General features: G+C 38.5%; 1 protein-coding gene across 2 annotated transcripts in view; it reads right to left on the bottom strand.

Moving 5' to 3' along the window:
• Positions 1–20,937, bottom strand: part of NDFIP2 (Nedd4 family interacting protein 2) — a 71,578-nt gene that overhangs the window by 28,317 nt on the left and 22,324 nt on the right. The window contains exons 2-4 of one of the 2 annotated variants that reach the window (XM_086330151.1): positions 11,616–11,718; positions 4,915–5,080; positions 715–848 (exon numbers count right to left, since the gene is read on the bottom strand). In XM_086330151.1, the coding sequence (XP_086186277.1) occupies positions 715–848; positions 4,915–5,080; positions 11,616–11,621 (306 nt within the window). In that variant the 5' untranslated portion in view covers positions 11,622–11,718. The remainder of the gene's footprint in view (positions 1–714; positions 849–4,914; positions 5,081–11,615; positions 11,719–20,937) is intronic. The other variant, XM_086330150.1, reaches the window with a different exon arrangement.

Here is a 20,937-nt window from a genome sequence, read left to right as displayed (position 1 = left end):
GTAGCAAACCTGGGTATGGCAAAACCCTTTTGGAGGAGGTTGCCATTAACCCCACCACAGAGCTGCCAGAACTTACACAGGACTGGGGAAACAGACTCTTAGAAGGCACAAACAAAACCTTATGCACACCAGGACCCAGGAGAAAGGAGCAGTAAGCCCACAAGAGACCAACCCAGACTTGCCTGTGAGTGTTTTAACCTACTGTGAGTTCACTCATAGAGTCACTGGACTGGCTGTGCTAATTTATTAAAATGAATAGAAAATAATGATTTATAATTATAGTTATGGACCACAGAATCTAAACTACATAGGAAAGGAAGTAAAGACACTAAAGACACTTCATTAACAGTGAAGAGGTCAACAGGGTGGGGGTAATTTGCATGAGGAAGTCAGAGGGATGGCAGGGGGAAGGGTGGGAGGGATGAGTCTTAGTGCAGGAGATGCCTGAAATCAAGTTTAGAAAATGATACATTAGTGGTAAAAAGAACACCTAGATGACCACAGTCTGAGACAGGGTGCAGGAAAAGACCAAAAGAAACAGAAATGAGGTGGGTCAAGGAATGCAGAAGGTATTATTTCACTCAGAGAGTGCCAAAACACGATGACACAAATGAGCAGCAGTACAGAAAATACTAAAAAAAAAAAAAAAAAAAAAAGGACACAGAGAACTATCTTGGATATTATTCTCAAAAGGAAATGATAACACTGTCTTACTCTTTGAGATGTTTCTGCTGCTGCAGCTGCCAAGGCAGCAGCTTTGGCTTTCTCAGCTTCATCGTACGTGGGAAGAGAGGTAGCAACACTGTAAGGAGGCGGCACAGGATAAAACTCACTGTAAACTTCTGTATCTGAAGGAAAGGGTTTTAAAAAAAGATAACCATTAAAACAAACTAATGACATTTTTATAACCATAATACAATTTAACAAGTTACAGAATGCCAGAGGATGATCACTGCTATTTGTAGTCCTACATTATAAGCTGTATAACATATAAATTATTACTACATCATATTCTTGGAGTCCTGGATTTATTGAGAAAGGACTGATAAATATCATCCAGAGACTGATACACAAAACAAGAGCATCAAGAAGGAGACTCTGAAAATGTGTGCAACACAAAAGAGGTAAGAAACTCACCGTATGTGAACATGCTCTGTGTGCCCACTTGCTGTGCTCAGAGAATTTATCTGCCCCTCATCTCACAGTCAAAAAAAGTAAAAACAGCACGAATGATAGTTAAAAAAAAAAAAAAAAAACACATATACACTGAAATAGCACTAGCCACCTCCTATACCACTTCTAAATACATTAACCTCAGCAACTCTGAGGTTCAGAAAAGTTAGGTGATTTGCCCAGGATCACACAATCAAGAAGTGGCAGAACCCAGAAATTTCCGGACTCCAAAAACTTTGTTCTGCTAATACATGACGTTAATTTTTCTACATGGGTCAATTTTAGCAACTCCTAAGCAAACTCAGTATTTCTCTTTGCTAAAAGATTAATGCTTTTTAACTCTTTTTTCACTCTTATCCCTTCTCCCATTTTCCCTGCATCTACCTAGCTCCTTAGGTTTTCTTTTTTTGGAAGAGTTTGTCCTTCCCCAATTTTTAAGCTATTTTTGAAATATGATCTCCAGAAGTATACTACAACAAACTATTTTTTTTAAGCTGCAACATTTATTGCCAACTTTCGTGTAAGTAAAATCATACACATACGTTAATCAGTCGACTAGGATGTGCTAGAATTCCTGACATAAATAATAGGCAGATTCTAAAAGTAGTACATACCACAGTGTTTAACACTACTTCTGTGATTTCCTCCATTATAATGATAGCATTTTCACATTTTCTATATTGTTTATAATTTTACCTATCTTTATCAGACTTTCTTGCATTTTCAACATGAAAACACACTACACTCCAGCAAAATTCTTCCTATTGTGTTTAATGTCTATAGGTTTTAAAAATAAGTATTTTTAATGCTATCAATAAGAGCTAAGGGTCTGAAGTTAGGCAATTTTTAACTTAATAACAGGAAGTGGTGAGTAGCAGCATAATACTGAATATTATCCAACAAAAGGCACAAGAGTCACAAATTCTTAGAAGAGACTTATTACTAGGATATAAAAACACTGCGCACAGTCAAGTAAACAGATTTCTTTAGTTCTGAAGACTAAAGTGGAAGTAAAACTTCAGAAAAAACAATGATTATCAAGTTTAAGGCAATAACATTAAAATTATAAACTTTTAAAACTGAAACAATGGTGGCTTCCCTGGTGGTCTAGTGGTTAAGAATCCACCTTGCACTGCAGAGGACACAAGTTCAAACTCTGGTCCAGAAAGATCCGACATGCCTCGGGCCAACTAAGCCTGTGTACCACAACTACTGAAGCCCAAGCACCCTAGAGCTTGCTCTGCAACAAGAGACGACACGACAATGAGAAGCCCACACACCGCACTGAAGAGTAGCCCCTGCTCACTGCAACTAGAGAAAACCCCCATGCAGCAATGAAGATTCAGCACAGTCAAAAATAAGATAAATAAATATTTATTTAAAAACCTGGAACACTGGCATATATTATCCAAGGTAACGAGATCCTTTACCTTAAAACTAGATATGTAGCATTGTAAAGCAATTATTCTCTAATTAAAAAAAAAATATATATGTAAGTTTTTAAAAAGTTTTAATATCCACGATAGAAAAAATACCTCTGACAATAACAGGTAAAAGTTGGGAGAAGCATCTTTAATTTTCACTTGTCAATTTTACTTCCTATTCTTCTCTTCTTTAAGGCAGAGGTTGGTTCTCAACCACAGAATGTTAAGTCTGGGGAGTTCCAACCGTAGCCCTCCTTCTTGGAAGTTGTGTAACCTCAAGCACATCACTTAAGTCCTATGAAGTTCTACGTTCTCATCGATGAAGCTGACCCAGCAATGCTATTACTTGCTATTATGGGATAAAATAGAACAGTATTCTAGAGGACTCCATAAAAAGTGAAGCATTATATACAAATGTCACCTTTTATAACTGATGTTGCTCAGATCTATAAAAACAGTCATAAAGTGACCTACTGAAGAACATAATCTCCACAGAAAACAGGCACTGTCCATACCTAAAATATAACATTGACCAAAAAGCTAAAGAAAAATAGTATAATAGCTTTCATTAAGCAGAGACCCAAAATTCTAGAATTATTCAGTTTTTACTCTCAATTAGTCAGGGATGGCCTTTTAGCACAGGTGAAAAAATTTTAAAGACCAGGAATCACAAAACAGATGGTGAGAATAACTGAACATCTAAGTACCAGGCTTCACTTGTTTCACAGTTGAAATTCACCTAACCTTTAAAAATATCATGCTACTTTATCAAAACTACTATACATCATAGAAAAATGAGAAGCTTCTCAATTCATTTTATGTTGCTTTCATAAAATTTTGCTTTCAACTTTGCTTTCCAAAAGTCTGCTTTTTCCATACCAAAAAGACAGTACATAAAGTTACAGATCACATGCAAAAAGCTGCAAAAACACTAAAATATTAATGAGTTCAAATCCAGGAAACACTGGAACATGATGACAAAAAGTCCAAGCATATAGGGATGGATTAGCTTCAAGAAGAAATATGTTAATAAAATATTTCATGACAACAAAAACTGAAGGAGAAAACCACATGATTTTATAATAAGATACCAAAAGGCTGACTCCCCAGTTTCTGGCCTGCTGGAGCCATTTACTGAAATAGGGAAGACTGTCAAAGAAGCAGGCCTGGTGGCCAAGAGGCTGAGGCTGTATATAGCTGTGGTGGTTTAAACCACAGTCTCCTCTTTGAAACACTTCCCATGAAGAGGCGGAGACTAATTCTTCAATAATCCTGAAAACAGACTAAACTGACTGACTCACTTCTAACAACCTGCACTGTGACTTTTGAGGCAACGTAACCCGTTCCATCTGGCTTTCTCTCAGAATGCTTGTTCTTAGAAGCCAGCCTGCATTCAGAGAGGAGCCCAGACCACAAGACGAGGCCACCAATAGCTGTTCTGGCCAACAGCCTCAGCTGAGGCCCCAGCTGAAGCCTGCCTCAACCAGTAAATGTGTGAATAAGGAAGCCTGCAATTGCCTCCGTCGGACAACAATCATAGGAGACTCTAGCAAAGAACTTCATCATGGAGCCAAGTTCACCCTCCAAATTCTGAGAATTGATAATAATGATTGTTATTTTACTCCATCAGGTTTGAGGTAGTCTGTTAAACAAATAGTAGCTACAACAGAGGGGCATTTAGCAAAGGGACTTTCACTCATCTTCCATCACAGAATGATTAACTTAGCATTACTGGGAAAATATAAACTGTGGCCAGAGAAACAGATGAGGGTATTCTTGAGAATGACCTGAAAGGATGAGATAAACAGTAGCAAGTGGGAATCACTGCCTTGTATTCAAGAAATATTACCATGTGCAGGGGGGAAACATTATGTATACCCTTCACCTCCATTGACATATGCTAACCACATTCCCACTCACATTCATCATGAATAATACCTGGTTTTATGACTATACAAGTAAACACACACAGGTATGGGTATGTTAATACATGCATGTCCGTAGGCATTATATGTGTGCATGAATCTACAGGTATGTATATTTCTTCCAAAAGTTATATAGGTTAGTCCACTGGAAATGGATTCTAGCAAGCATAAGAAAGCTTGACAAGCTACATTTTTAAATTAATTTTTAAAACAGTGAGACACATAAGGCACAGAGTAAATTATTTTATAAACTACCTTTAGGAAAATCTGCTTTAAAAAATCATAAAACTAGAGAAGCCCATTAACAGACTTGATAATTATACAAAACCATACTGGTAAAAAATGAGTTCTTAAAAACATTACTAGTAGTTCCATACTAAGAGCAACAATACCTGAAGTTGTAGGTACTTCCACGGTAATACTACTGTAAGGGGGAGGAGAAGACTCAGTCTCATGTCCAGATGCTGAAGGAGCAGCCTGCACGGTGTGTGGTGTTGGGTTTGAAGTAGATGGCTGCTCTACAGCAGATGATTCTGAATTATCCTCTTCATTGTGAAGCTGAGAGAATAAAGGAAAACGAAAACATTAATGTGAAGCACACTTTTTTTTAATTTTTAAAGATTATTTCAGGCAAAGAATCGTTTTTCTTTTCTTTTTTAGCTAAAAACAAGCTAAAGTAGCATTTAAAAAGATGAATAAAATTTCTGAGAGACACAGTCATTAAGTTTAGAATTTTTATAATTTATAATACAAATAAAGGTCAAATTTTTAGGAATTTATAGGAAAAAAGGTAATGATAACAAACAGATTCAAGTTTGCTCAATCTGTATTAATCACTGTATACAGCAAAGAAAAGTAAAACTCCTAATACAACCACAACACCATATCTATTATACTAGTATCTTATGTAAAATGAATTAATGAAATATAATAACAATTTATAAACATTCTAAAAATGTGGAATACTCTGAGGCTTTCCTAAGTACCAAAAGAATTACTTATAAAGCAAAATAAGTCACTGTGCATATAAAACTTTGAAAAATGTTCTTCATTACAACCAATTTACACTAGATAATATACTGAGATCTTTATGGTTTAACTCATTTAATCCTCACAACAAACAAGAGACTGTTAGACTATTGTCCCCATTTGACAGGCTAAAAGAAAAAAGGAAAAAAAAAAAACACCAAACCAACCAAACCAAAACCACTCTGGACATGAAGACTTAGAGTAATCTGCCAAACATCACAATAGGTAGGAAGGCTAAACCATGAATCAAATCCAAGCAATGTGGCTGCACATCTCCTACTTTATAGTAAAAAAAAAAAAAAAAAGCTTGTCAAGAGAATAAATCTGCATGCTGTGATACAATGCATTTTTAATTTCAGAACACGAAAATTATTACTCCACTTTCTATAAGCTTCACTAAACTTACTTTCTCTGTACCTTAGTGACTCCACATGTAAATTCTAAATGAAATCACAATCCTCACAGACTGTAAAGTAGTATTTGAAAATCAACTAGCATAATGCCAAACACACAAAAGGCATTTAGCAAATACTAGTTCTACTCTTCTTCTCGTTTATTTAATATATTTTATTTTATAAACTCAAAAACAGAAATTATGCAGTGCTTCAGTCTAATAAGTAGTCACTGAAGAATTTTTTAAAATATGTGAAGTAAAACAGGTCAATTTACTTCATTGCTGTTTGGATATGTCTTGCGGTAAGAGATTAAACTAGCAAAACACTTTTTTAAGTTCATAAATATATTATAATTTTTAACAAATCAACCTAAAATCATCTCAAGAAGACAACCTTTTTCATAACACTGTGGAAAAATGTTGCCTGTCATTCAGCAAACAATGAAGGTTGTCCACCATCAAACTACCAACCAACACCACCAACCACATTCACTGTACCCTGAGAGGAACTCAGGATGGTGAAAGAGAGGATACAGACCCTAGGTAGTTAAGAAGCACATGTGAAGAATAATTTCAATAAGCCCAGACTTTAACATCCTCTGCACAAAAGGCTTCCCAGGTGGCACAGTGCTGAAGAATCCACCTGCCAATGCAGGAGACACAGGAGGAACTGGTTCGATCCCTGGGTCAGGAAGATCCCCTGGAGGAAGAAATAGCAACCCACTCCAGTATTCTTGCCTGGAAAAGCTCAGAGACAGAAGAGCCTGGCAGACTACAGTCCATCCAATCACAAAGAATCAGCCATAAATGAGCAACTGAGCACATGTGCACACACAGAAAAGAACAAAAATCATTCGTTTCAGACGTCTGTTTTTCGTGATTAACAGTATTCTTCTCATGTTCTACTACTCCCCTGGCCTTCCCCCAGAAAAAAACTCCTACAAATCCTGGCTTCTCCCTAACCTCTTCAGAACAGTTCCTCAGACCTACCTGAGAGGTTGTCTCCTGGGCTACAGTCCTCAGTAAGGTCCCCAAATAAAACATAACTTGCAATTTTTAGGTTATGTGTTTTTCTTCAGTCAACAGCATCAAAATTTATGTAACAAAATTCACTCACAGAAAGTGAATTCAAATAAGCACAAAGTCAACTCTGCATGAGCTTTTTCATTTATTTACTTGCAGGGCTTTTCAGAGTAGGCACTAAATGAGCAACCTCTTGACCAGCAACACTCTGCTCTAGAGTCATAAAGCATATTCTATGTTTCCCATTACAAGGCACTCAGGAGAGCTCCTGATGTATTTATTCACCTTTGACCACATTTTTAAGAGCAAAAATGTCAGATGAACAAGTCAAGGCAAACAAAGTACAGATATATACTTAGAAATAGCCTATATTTAGTAATTTAGCCTATATGAGTATATTTAGTATATGTAGAAATTAGTGTTACTAAACAAATAACTGGAGAAGGCATTGGCAACCCACTCCAGTACTTCCGCCTGGAAAATCTCATGGACGGAGGAGCCTGGAAGGCTGCAGTCCATGGGGTCGCTAAGAGTCAGACATGACTGAGCAACTTCACTTTCACTTTTCACTTTCATGCATTGGAGAAGGAAATGGCAACCCACTCCAGTGTTCTTGCCTGGAGAATCCCAGGGACGGGGGAGCCTGGTGGGCTGCTGGTCTACGGGGTCGCACAGAGTCGGATACGACTGAAGCAACTTAGCAGCAGCAGCAGACTAGATCTCCTTAGAAGACACAGGAATGCCTGCTCACCCCCAAAAAAGCAATTTCCATCTGGTAACTCCTCAGGAGGTAGGTAACACTGCTTTCTCGGTCCTGAAAGGAGTCACAGTGATCCCACTACTTACCCTGTTGGACCATGTAAAGTGTCAATATGTTGTTTAATCACTAAGTCATGTCCGACTCTTTCAAGATCCCATGGACTGTTGCCTGCCAGGCTCCTCTGTCCATGCGATTTTCCAGACAAGAATACCAGAGTGGGCTGCCATTTCTTCTCCTCCAGGGCATCTTCCCAGCCCAGTTACTTTGATGTCTTAACTTTTTGTCTCAAAAACTTACACATTTGTGCTTTTACTTTTAACAGCAATCAACTTTCTGAAAGGCTGTCTTCTGAGTTCCAATCCTCAGACTGGCTCCAAGAAGAATCTCCACTCCTTTCTCAGATGGACTACTGTTTAATTTTTTCGACACCTGACTGCCTTTCCTCTAAATTCACACAAGGATTCAAATTAAGTAATATGTTTATCAAATCAGACAATGACATTTGTAGAAATTTTTCCCTAATCATGCTGTTATGCTGTTCAATGGTTCTATTTTACATTCTGTATCAACTTCCTAAACAGCAGAAAAAGAGGGGAAGAGTGGAATGGGACCCACATATACACAGTAATGAACCAGGCTCTGTGTCCCATCCACACATCACCTCAAAAGTTATCCTCCTAGCTTGTCCTATTTATGGGCCTCCTGGAAAAAAAAAAATATGGGCAATAGTACATGAAAATTAAAGTATCTTTAACCCAGTGACCACAGTGATGAAAAGCTGTATAGGAAAACACAATTTTTTAGTCTGAAGATTATATCTGTAGCTAGTTATTATACATGTACATTAAGTATTTTTAATGATGAGGAAACTGTAAGCATTATGATCAGCTAGCTGGAGGTCTAGCCTTCCTGTGTATAAACTACTGTTTCTTTAATTGGAATTGGCATGCCTCCTATACATATTCCTTCATTCTATCTTAAGGTGATAAAACATTAAGATAATAACTGGAAAGTCTGCTTTTGAGAAGCTAGAGATCTCACTGAAAGTTTTCTAAACATACTAAGATAACAATTATGGATGTGCTATAAAATGTTGTTTAGTGAACTCTACCCACTACCAGGGCCTGGTGGGTTAGTCAGCAGCAGGGTCTTTTATTTTTTTTCTCTAGCACAGAAACTGAATTACAGGGAAGAACTGTAAGATTGCAGGGCAGGGGGGTAAGGGGTGACTTTTTTTTTTTTTAATTTCTAAAGCGCTAATACATTTTGTATACTGCTATATACTGACTACGTTTAGTACCAGAGGACAAAAGCTGGAAAGAAGAGTTAGTAGTTGCAATGAGACAAACTTTAGCTCAATTTAAAATTTAAAAAATTTTTTAGTTAGTACCTTTTAACTTTTAGAATACTCGCTTTTCTGTGGGGCAACAAATCCTTTCAGGCAGATTTTGAATGACTATCTGGCAAGACTGTTGTATAACTAGGATGATCACACAGCTGTTTTCCCCAGGACACTTTATGCCTGTTGCGCCAGTGCCCCACTCATTTTAGACTTTTCTTCACTTCTTTCATTCTCAAAAAAATAGCACGGTCAGTCAACCAACATCTAATGGGATTCTTGTCCTTCCTACAAAAGTAGGAGATGATAAGAGTTTCTTTTAACCCTAAGTAAGGTAACAGGACTCTAGGGAAAAAACTCTGGTAATCTCTGTCAGTCAATGTTGCCTTATCCAACACCTGACTTAGAGAAGCAAACAGATAAGGGTTACAATAAAATCAATCTGTAGCTGTAGAGTCAAGCTACTGAGTTTAGTCACCCAAGAAGAAAGTAAGCTGCTGTTTCTATACTCCTAGGGGTAAGATAATAGCCGGTGCTAAGAAATTTCTACAAACAACCCAAGTGTTAAAACCAGTAGCTCAGAAAACAGTCACACAAGACACTGATGCTTAGCAAATGGAACTAGATTTTTGTACCAATAAAAGTGAATTTCAGCAGTCTTCCTCATGCACACATGCACCATTAAACAAATTAACAGAATCTTCTTAATTTTAGGTTTATTTCCCCACCAAATTTTTCCCACTAAACTTCTGCAGTGTCTGCATACCTTTCCGTTAATGAGAGAGAACCTACAATAAAGCAGTGATCAGGAAATGATGCAAATTATTAGAAAAGAGTGCATAAGCAACAAGTAAATATTAATGGGAAAATAAGCAATGGCACCCCACTCCACTACTCTTGCCTGGAAAATCCCATGGATGGAGGAGCCTGGTGGGTTGTAGTCCATGGGGTTGCTAAGTGTCGGATACGACTGAGCGACTTCACTTTCACTTCTCACTTTCATGCATTGGAGAAAGAAATGGCAACCCACTCCAGTGTTCTTGCCTAGAGAATCCCAGGGACGGTGGAGCCTGGTGGGCTTCTGTCTATGGGGTTGCACAGAGTCGGACACCACTGAAGCGACTTAGCAGCAGCAGCATGCCTAATTTTTAGCTTCTTCTTTTGAAAATACAGAAGTTTGGTTGCAGTTTTATATTTCATAATATAATACAGGCATATTTCTGCTGGTCAAAACCTTTCTTGCTCATATGAGAGAATATCATTATTTCATGGTGCTCCACAAGTAACACCATGGGCTTCAGAGTCTCCTTGACCTGAAGGAGTCTGCAAAACAAACGCTTAAAGCCAAGAATCAACAGATATTTTATCAAGACACAATTGTCTTTTAAATAAACAGGACTTTTATTTTATTTGTAAACCACTACTGTCTGCTCATGATCTGTCAACTGAAAGAAAGGTATAAAAAATTATGTAAAGTATAACTGAATTTTTTAAATAAGAAGAAACACAACATCGCAAGTCAACTGTATATCAACAAAATATTTTTAAAAGCTATTTCCGACAAACTTCCCCTCCCCCTAAAGAAGAGAAAAAGATTATCTGTATAATATATGTAGGCAATCAAGATTTCTGGAAAGATACAGAAGAAACTACAAAGAGCTGCAGGCAGGGAAGAGATTTCATCATCCTCTACTATTTGACTTTTCACCCTAAACATAAATTAATTTGAATTTTTAAATTTTAGTAAGTAAAACCAAAATGCAAAAATCCTCTAATTTCTGGTTTGGCATGTCTCAGAAGCAACAACATTAAAGTAAACACGATATCCTAGGATAAAAAAAGCTTTTTCCACATAAAATACCATCACAATATTGTAACAGTTCCCCTTTGAGTTTCTGTATGTACAATCTTCTGTAGAAAATGACACAATCTGAAACTGTAACCACAAAAAAATATATGTGAAGAACAAATGAGCAACTGTATCTGTTTTTTGAAAAGAAAAAAGAGGGAGAGGCATAATTAACAGCAACAGAGTGATTAAAGAATACAAGACTAGTTTTATATGGTCACACTGGACAGTTCTGGGCTGCTGACCTAAATATCCACTCATTAAATTCACTTCTTAAAATTAAGCATAATCACATACTACAAAGGGGTTCTACATTAGTCACTCAGTTGTGTCCAACTCTGTGACCCTACAGCCTGCCAGGCTCCTCTGTCCATTGGATTTTTTTTCAGTCAAGAATACTGGACTAGATTGCCATTTTCCTCCTCCAGGGGATCTTCCCGACCCAGGGATCCAACCAGCATCTCCTGTGTCTCCTGAATTGCAGGCAGATTCCTGACCTGCTGAGCCATCAGCAAAGGCCAAAAAGGGGCTCTAGGCTCTGTTAAATAACACACATACTGCACTGCCTAGTTGACTTTTACATACTGTTCAGATCTTAGCTTAAAATCAAGTTCTCAAGAAAATCTTTCCTATCTCTCAAAAGTAGATGAGGACTCTAACACAATTTTTTAGGCCAGTTTTTTCACTCTCCTCTTTTACCTTCATCAAGAGGTTCTTTAGTCCTCTTCACTTTCTGCCATTAGGGTGATGTCATCTGTACATCTGAAGTTACTGGTATTTCTCCCGGCAATCTTGATTCCAGCTTGTTATTAAAAAAACTAAGATTATGGGATCCAGTCCTATCACTTCATGGCAAATAGATGGGGGAAAACTGGAAACAGTGACAGACTTCATTTTCTTGGGCTCCAAAATCACTGCAGATGGTGACTGAAGCCATGAAATTAAAAGACACTTGCTTCTTGGAAGAAAAGCTATGATAAAACTAGACAGCATATTAAAGAATAGAGACATCACTTTGCTGACAAAGGTCAGTATAGTCAAAGCTGTGGTTTTTCCAGTAGTCATTTATGGATGCAAGAGATGGACCATAAAGAAGGCTGAGCACTGAAGAGCTGATGCTTCTGAACTGTGCTGGAGAAGACTCTTAAGAATCCCTTGGACTGCAAGATCAAACCAGTCAATCTTAAAGGAAATCAGTCCTAAATGTTCATTGGAAGGACTGATACTGAAGCTGAAGCTCCAAAGCTTTGGCCTCCCTTTGGCCATGTGAAGAGCCAACTCACTGGAAAAGACCCTGATGCTGGGAAATACTGAAGGCAGGAGGAGAAGGGGATGACAGAGGATGAGATGGTTACATGGCATCACAGACTCAATGGACATGAGTTTGAGCAAACTCTGGGAGATGGTGAAGGACAAGGAAGTCTGCCGTGCTGCAGTCCATGAGGTCGCAGAGCTGGACATGATTTCCGACTGAACAACAACAAAACAACACAATGTTAAAGCATCCTGTTCTTCTCAGCTCTTATCACAATAGAAAGTATTTATGTAATCATTCACTTACAATCTCTTTTCCCAGCTAAAGTAAGAGCTCTACAAAACTGAATGTTACGTCTGTCTTGTTGAACACTATGAAAATAAGCTCCAAAGTATTTGGAATCAGCCTTGATTAAAAGGAAAAGAAAATGCAATGTAAGTCACTCAGCACAATAGTATAAAATGGAAAGACTGGAGAAATAACCTTGCTATAACCCAAGTACTCTGAAGTCTCTGAGAGAGTGAAGTCACTCAGTCTTGTCCAACTCTTTGCAACCCCATAGATTGCAGCCTGCCAGGCTCCTCTTCCCATAGCATTTTCCAGGCAAGAATACTGGAGTGGGTTGTCATTTCCTTCTCCAGGGGATTTTCCAGACCCAGGAATTGAACCCAGGTCTCCCACACTGCAGGCAGACTCTTTACCATCTGAGCCACCAGGGAAGCTGAGATCCAGGCTGCAATTGCAGGCTCAGGAACTGATCCTGAAGTCTCTAACAGCTAGTTACTGCATTAGAAAGTTAAAGGAGAAAGAGTATATTCACATCCCAAAGACCTCCAAGGAACAAAGAAACCAAACAGATGGGATAAAGATCTTACATAAATTTCTATTTTTAAAAGAATTTAGGCTCCCGTTAAATTCCTTTTTATATGCCAAAACTGCAACCTAAATACACTAGATTCTAAGATTATTCTCTTTGAATACAAAATTCTCTATATACTACACTCATTAGTCGTGTTCAAAATCCTTTAATTAATGGGTCTGTAGCCTGCCAGGCTCTTCAGTCCATGGAATTCTCCAGGCAAGAATATTGGAGAGGGTCGTCATTCCCTTCTCCAGGGAATCTTCGAAACCCAGGGATAGATCCCTGGTTTCCAGCATTGCAGGCAGATTCTTCACCATCTGAGCCACCAGGGAAGTTCAAATTACAAGTACCTGACCTTATTCTTAAATGTTTATGTCAACAGAAAGATAGTTTTCTCAAATTCTATTTGGCTTTCTCAGACCTTACCTAAGAAAACACGTATTTACAAATCTGCCCTACAATTATGCCTCTTTAGCAACAAATAGATATGATCTTAACACAGATTGCTGCTGCTACAGCTAAGTCTCTTCAGTCGTGTCCGACTCTGTGTGACCCCATAGACGGCAGCCCACCAGGCTCCCCCGTCCCTGGGATTCTCCAGGCAAGAACACTGGAGTGCGTTGCCATTTCCTCCTCCAATGCATGAAAGTGAAAAGTGAAAGTGAAGTCGCTCAGTCGTGTCCAACTCTTAGCGACCCCATGGACTGCAGCCCACCAGGCTCCTCCGTCCATGGGATTTTCCAGGCAAGAGTACTGGAGTGGGGTGCCATTGCCTTCTCTGTAACACAGATTACCAACAGATTATCATAGATCAAGGGGGAAAAAGAGAGAAAAGACAAAAAGAAAGGAGGAAAAAATCTGTGTACCAACTGGACTGGCAGCTTCTCATACTTTGTTACATCTAAAGTTGTCTGTCTATATAGCACTGCTGCCTCTCAGCCTCCATGTACCTTCTCAGTCTCCCCATAATCTCTCAATCTAGCTCACATTAACTCAGCATGAAAAGACCATAAATGTCTATATATTTCATCACAGGAGGATGGTAGTTTCAGCCCTGCCTGCCATGGTTTTGTACCAAAATATGTGTTATATAACATAAAATATGTTTAAGTTTACTTAAAAAAAAAAAAACAACCTCATTTTCCAAATCTGGTCACTAACTTGGGTTTTTGTCTCTCTACAATGCAAGCAGCATTTTGAGGTATACTTATTAATGACTATGCTGTAGTCTTAAGCAATTAGGTTATCTATGGCAGACATGGGACTGTCCCCCTAAAATCCTGTCCATCACTCTTTCATTACAGATACCTTACAATACCTTGGGTGAGGCTGAAGCCACCATATTCCAAGACTATACCCTGACACTCTATATCAGTCAGGGTACAGCAACTCCTTTGGCACAGCAACTGTTTCCCAACCAACCTCGCCCTCCTCCTGGGCAGGGTGCCTGGGTCAAAGGTGGGCAATAAAATAAGCAAAGATTATCCACTTAGAGAACATAGAAAACTGCTGTGGAAATAATAATACAGAGCAATTTCAGGATTTACGATTCCCTTAAGTAGTTTGAGAACCGTAATTTAGAAACCCCAAAGGAGAAAGTACTGCTACACATTTTTTATAAGCAAAAGAAATTCTTAATGATGATCTTTAAACTTATAAAACTATTCAAATTCTGAGCTTTCAAAATAGCTTCATGCTTCGATTTTTACAAGCTAACATATCAGTATTTGTAAAGAAATGAATGTGGCCTGCCATTCCAGTTCTACAAGGATCAAGCCATTAGCTACTGCGGTGGCCCAGGGGCCGCGCACTCTGAGGGGAATTCAGGATGGTGAAAGATGGGGAACTTTCTGTGCTTTGGATGTATAGCCCTTAGACAGTGAAGATACACATCTAAGAAAACATTTCAAATGATCTCAGATTCTTACGTATTCCTATCCACAGAAAAGTACTAAAATCACTCACTTCAGATGTCTGATTTTGTGATGAACAGTAGTAATCTTTTTATGCTTCACTGTAGGGTTTTCCCAGCAAATAAAGCTTATATACATTCTGGTTCCTCCCTTACCCTCTCCTCTTTGAGGAGTTTCTCTAAGCTGAGGGGCCCTCTCTCAGGCTACAGTCCTCAGTAAGGTCCCCAAACTCACAACATGTACATTGTGCGTGTTTATTTCGGTCAACATATCCTATCCAGCGTCAGCAATGATCAGTATAGTGACAATGGCAGCATGCAATGAAAGGTTCCCTTCTGTTTACATAATCAAATTAAATAAGAACATTTCCATAGATTCTCCAAAGAGTTACTTATTTGCATGTGCCAAAGTAAGCCAGCAAATGCAGTACCAGGTCAAGTACAAGCAACCAAACTGGCTAAGGAGCATACTTCATAATAAAGAATTAAATCTCAGATATTAAAGTGTGTGTGTGTGTGTGTATGTTAGCCGCTCAGTCGTGTCTGAATCTTTGCAACCCCATGGACTGTAGCCCACCAGGATTCTCTATCCATGGAATTCTCTAGGCAAGAACACTGGAGTGGGTTGCCATGCTCTTCTCCAGGGGATCTCCCCACTCCAGGGACTGAACCCAGGTCTCCCACATTGCAGGCGGATTCTTTACAGCTTGAGCTACCTGGAAAGCCACATTAAAGTATAGCAATATTGAAGAATCCTTGCAGCACTATTTATTGACTTTTTATACTCTTTTAATTTTGGTGAAATCCTACAGAACCTAACAACTCTGTGGAAAGAAACCTTTATCTAGAATTCAGCAGTTCTTTAAGGATTTCTTTCCTTGCCATTAAAGTCAAACAAAATTGTTATTTTGTACTCTCCTTTTAAAAAACAATAGTATGATCTCTTTCTTATTATATTATTCCTGTCTATAAGCACAAATGGAAAGACGTCCACCAAATGTCAACTTAAGGTATTTTTGGCTACTAAGATTTGGGTGCCTAACTTGCTTCTTTTTCTGTACTTATACTGCCTGTATTTTTAAAAATAGTTATGTATCCCTTTTTATGAAAATAAAAAAATTATTATAAAAACATACTTTAGCCCAGTGATTGGGAAAAGTTTTAAGACTATACTATAAGACTACATCCAAAGAAACTAATCAGAAACAATATTTCTTCATAAAGCTGTTCAACACAGTATTATAATAATGGAAAACTGTAAACATACTATTTATCCAAAATAGAATAAACACTGTTATCAACATAATAGAATACAGCCATTTAAAATGGTGCTTCCAAAGGGGCTTCCCAGGAGGTGCAGTGGTAAAGAACCCACCTGCCAACACCGGCGACACAAGAGACCCGGGTTCAATCCCTGGGTCAGGAAGATCCCCTGAAGGAGGAAATGGCAACCCGTGCCACTATTCTTGCCTGGAAAATCTCATGAGGCTACAAAGAATCAGACAGGACTGAGAGGCCAAAGGATACTTGATGAAACGGGAAATGTTCATGATACAGTGTTAAAGAATTAACAAGACTGTGTGTGTGTGTAAATCATATATTATTCATCTTATTTGAAGTAAGATGAAATGTTAGCAGTTTCAAAATGACTGTTAACAGACAAATGGCTAGCATGGGTGCTTGCAAACTATTCGCTTGGTTTTTTTTTTTTAACTTTTCTGTATTTTTTCTAAGTTCTCTAGAACAGAGATCAAAGAAAGTACGAAACAATTTTTTTTTGTTCTTAATGTAGGACAGCATGTGATACGTTAAAAAGGTTTCCACCTACACTTTAAAGAAACAAGTTTCTACAAGTCAGAAAACTGACATTTGTAAAACTTCTCAATAATACTAAAAAGAAAATCACCACAGACTTTGCATCCACTAAGTAAACTTTTATAATTATTACCCCATTACTGTATTTACAAGAAAGTCACATACATAAACCCAAATACTATGATGTTTGTTATTGTCCATCAACCAGTTAACAGTACTACACATAAAGCAGTATCAGCATGTATCCATTTGAATGTGATGGTATTCTATTTTTTTCTTTATTTATTTTAATTGGAAGCTAATTACTTTACAGTATTGTAGTGGTTTTTGTCATACATTGACATGAATCATCCATGGGTTTACATGTGTTCCTCATCCTGAGCCTCCCTCCCATCTCCCTCCCGATCCCATAAATGTGATGATATTCTAAAGAAATCCATTCTAGAGGTCAAAGTGATTCATGAAGCTTTTTCTTTGTCTCTTTCCCACCTACTACTATTTGCTATTGCTAAGTCACTTCAGTCGTGTCTGACTCTGTGTGACCCCATAGACGGCCCACCAGGCTCCCCCGTCCCTGGGATTCTCCAGGCAAGAACACTGGAGTGGGTTGCCATTTCCTTCTCCAATGCATGAAAGGGAAAAGTGAAAGTGAAGTCGCTCAGTCGTGTCTGACCCTCAACGACCCCATGGACTGCAGCCTTCCAGGCTCCTCTGTCTATGGGATTTTCCAGGCAAGAGTACTGGAGTGGGATGCCATTGCCTTCTCCGCTTTCCCACCTATGACAAGTGTATTCTCCAGGGTGCTCTCTGGCTTTAAATAGTTGTTAATCACGTTATGTATTTGTCTACATAATCTGTGTGTATGTGTTAGTTGCTCAGTCGTGTCCAACTCTATATGACCCTATGGACTTTAGTCTACCAGGTTCCTCTGTCCATGGTATTCTCCAGGCAAGAACACTGGAGTGGGTTTCCATTATCTTCTCCCGGGGAGCTTCCCAACCCAGGGATCAAACCTGGGTCTCCCGCGCTGCAGGTAGACTCTTTACCATCTGAGCCACCACAGTAATACTATCTACTCCTCAGAGCTTCAGTGAGGATGGCACTAGCACTGTCAGCAGCACAACACCAACGTTCCCACTGCTTTATTCTATGGCCTAGCTGAAAAAAAAACTAAAACTCCACAAACTTTCCACCAATGACTCTGAGAAAATGCTCACTAAGCACCCAGCATACCAGCAGTAAACTACTGTGGCAACAACGGTTGTGTCAGTCACTGCTCTTCCACTGCAGCCCTACATATGAAGTGCAGACGGTGCTTCCCCCGTCCAAACCGAACTGCAGAAATCAGGTATGTTCACATCATCTAACCGCTGGATGGCAGGAAAGCGCAAAAAGGATGGGGACTTGTCACAAGGACATAGGAACAGATGGTCAACTCTGAGATCATCTGAGTCTCACAACGATGGTAGCGTGAGTATAATTAACCAAGTTAAAATCCATGAATTTGTACTAACTGAGATGAATAAGTAAACTGGAGGCTACAAATGTTCTTCCTAACAGAATTCTACAGAATAAATGCAGAAGAAACAACAGAATTCAGAAATCACCGTTTGACAACCATCACTGTAAATCTTTCAATAATAACAACCAGGGAGTTCTAAAAATCAATGCATCAAAGTATAATTAAAGGTCCTTTGTAGGGTAGACTATAAAATACTTCATATGAATCTTTCCAAAACATTAATCTAATCCGTAACAAAGAAGATTAAAGAACTGTTCCAGATTAAGGGAGACCAAAAGACACAATAACTAAGAACAACAGCTGATCAGGGACTAAGATCCCAATCTAAAAATAAGTTGCTGGGTTTTTTTCCACAATAAAAGACATTAATAGGGAAGCTGGTAAAATATATTTATAGATTACAGTACCACATTCATGTCACTGACTTTGATAACTGCACATTGGCTTGTAAAAGAATGTCTTTTTTTTTTTTTTTTAAGAAAACATACACTGAAATATTTAGACGTAAACAGATAACATATCTGGCATTTACTTCCAAGTGTTTCAGAAAAATATAGCATGTGTGTATATATACACATATATACAAACAAAATATCACAAGGCATATGTAATATCAACATTTGAGGAAATTATATGAATGGTATACAGGAATCCTTTGTACTAATTTCCCATACTTATAAGTCTAAAATTATTTTAAAATAAAGTTAAAAGTCAAAATGCAATAGGACAAGAAAACAGAAAAAATACATTCCATAAACAGATTAATTTAAAACTCTACAATCCCAGCTTCTAATTTCCACTCTATCACTAGAAACCCATATGAAAAATGATCATATGGTCACTTTTCAAAATGATTTCTCCACATTTCATCAAAACCCTATTTTCCCTGAATGGCATTACATCTCTCCAAAGCCTCTCAAGCAAGAATGTTAATCCTCACCCCACTCCCCCTTATCTGGAAACAAGAAGACAAAGAAAATGTTCTTGGATATAGCCAATACAAGATCAAGCATCTTTCCTGAAGTTCACAATTCCACACAGTCCTCCACACTTCTCTAATCCTGTTCTTATATAAAATTCCACAGGGAGTTAAACTTACAAGCCAGCCCCCTACACCTCCAATACCGTCTCCTCTACCTTAATTCCTACTACAACATAAGATGTATGCACGTTTAAGTTCGTCACTCAGTCACGTTCAACTCTTTGCGACCCCATGGACTGTAGCCCACCAAAATCCTCTGTCCGTGGAATTCTCCAGGCAAGAATACTGGAGAGGGTTGTCATTCCCTTCTCTAGGGGATCTTCATGACCCAGGGGTTGAATCCAGGTCTCCTGCATTGCAGACAGATTCTTTCCTGTCTGAGCCATCAGCTAAACCAACTTAACACTTGAGCTATGAAACAGGAAGTAATAATATTCAAAGTTGCGTGGTCTAGTAACTCCATCAGTTCTCTACTTCCCTGACCTAATGATCATCTAAAATGCTTCTACTAGAAAATACTAGATTTCTACATCTTAATTACTGGTCACAACCTCCTGACCTTTACCTTTTTCACTCCCTTACTTCCACTAAGTTTCTTCCTTGGGCCCTCCACTCACTGTCACCTGGTTTCACTCTCTATCCTACGTGTGGCAGCCTGGACTATAAAGTGAAAAACTCGAATGACACTCACCCTCTATTTCCTAGCTCCCCTATCCTCTGCCACATCTACCCCACTGAGACTCAATTTGAGGTGAGTCTGTCTACTATCTTCAGGTAGGAGGGAAGCAAATCCCATAACTGTATAGATGGGTACCGTAAAAATTTAGTTTCCAATTCCAGCAAGGCCGTCAGAACTAGTCATCACCATGGCAGGTGTTTCAGCTCACCACTCTTCTAGCCCCCACTTCCAACCATGGAACTCTTGGTCAAAATTTTTGCTTCCTACTTCACAAAGGAAAACAGGATTTCAAGCAAAAACTCCTTCAATTTCTCTCCCATGTAGCTCTAAATTTAGCACATGGCTTCCGTTTATATTCTTTACTCCTAAATGTGAGATTACCACAGAGAAAAGATCCTGTCTCCCAAAGGATTGGTTTGTTTTTTTTTACATTATGTCTCTTCTTCCTTTTCTCCAGTAACTTCTTTCTCTCTGCCCACATGTATATTCTATTCACACCATACTTAGGAAAAAAACCTGTTCCCAGCTAAAATTTAAATTTCTATCTCATGCTTTTTGAGCTACTTCCATCTTATACTTCTTTTCCTTTAGTGACAAACATCCTATAAGAAAAACAAAATTTGGTGCACTTCTAATTCTCATTTCCTCCTGAATCCATTAGCATCTGGCTTTTGCTCAAATAGTTCTTGCTAAGAACAATGACCTTCTTCCTAATTGTTAGGTCCAAAAACCCACTCATTCTATCAAAAATCTTGAATACAACTGTCCCTGGATAACCTGGTATTCCAGGATCCTCACTCCCATGGTGCAGATACTCAAATCCTATATAAAATGGCACAATAAGAGTCCAGCCTCCGTATCTGAGGATTTCAGAACCAAAGAACATGGAGGGGGTACTATGTGCATTCAACACAGTTGAGTGTAGTTCTAATTGGTTCGTCTTTGGCTTAGGAGATCAGCCCTGGGATTTCTTTGGAAGGAATGATGCTAAAGC

Source organism: Bos grunniens, chromosome 12 (genome assembly GCF_055505025.1).
Source record: "Bos grunniens cultivar Pamir isolate PY7600 chromosome 12, Bosgru_T2T1.0, whole genome shotgun sequence".
Classification (NCBI taxonomy): Eukaryota; Metazoa; Chordata; class Mammalia; order Artiodactyla; family Bovidae; genus Bos; species Bos grunniens.
This window is presented reverse-complemented; position numbering and strand designations above follow the sequence as displayed.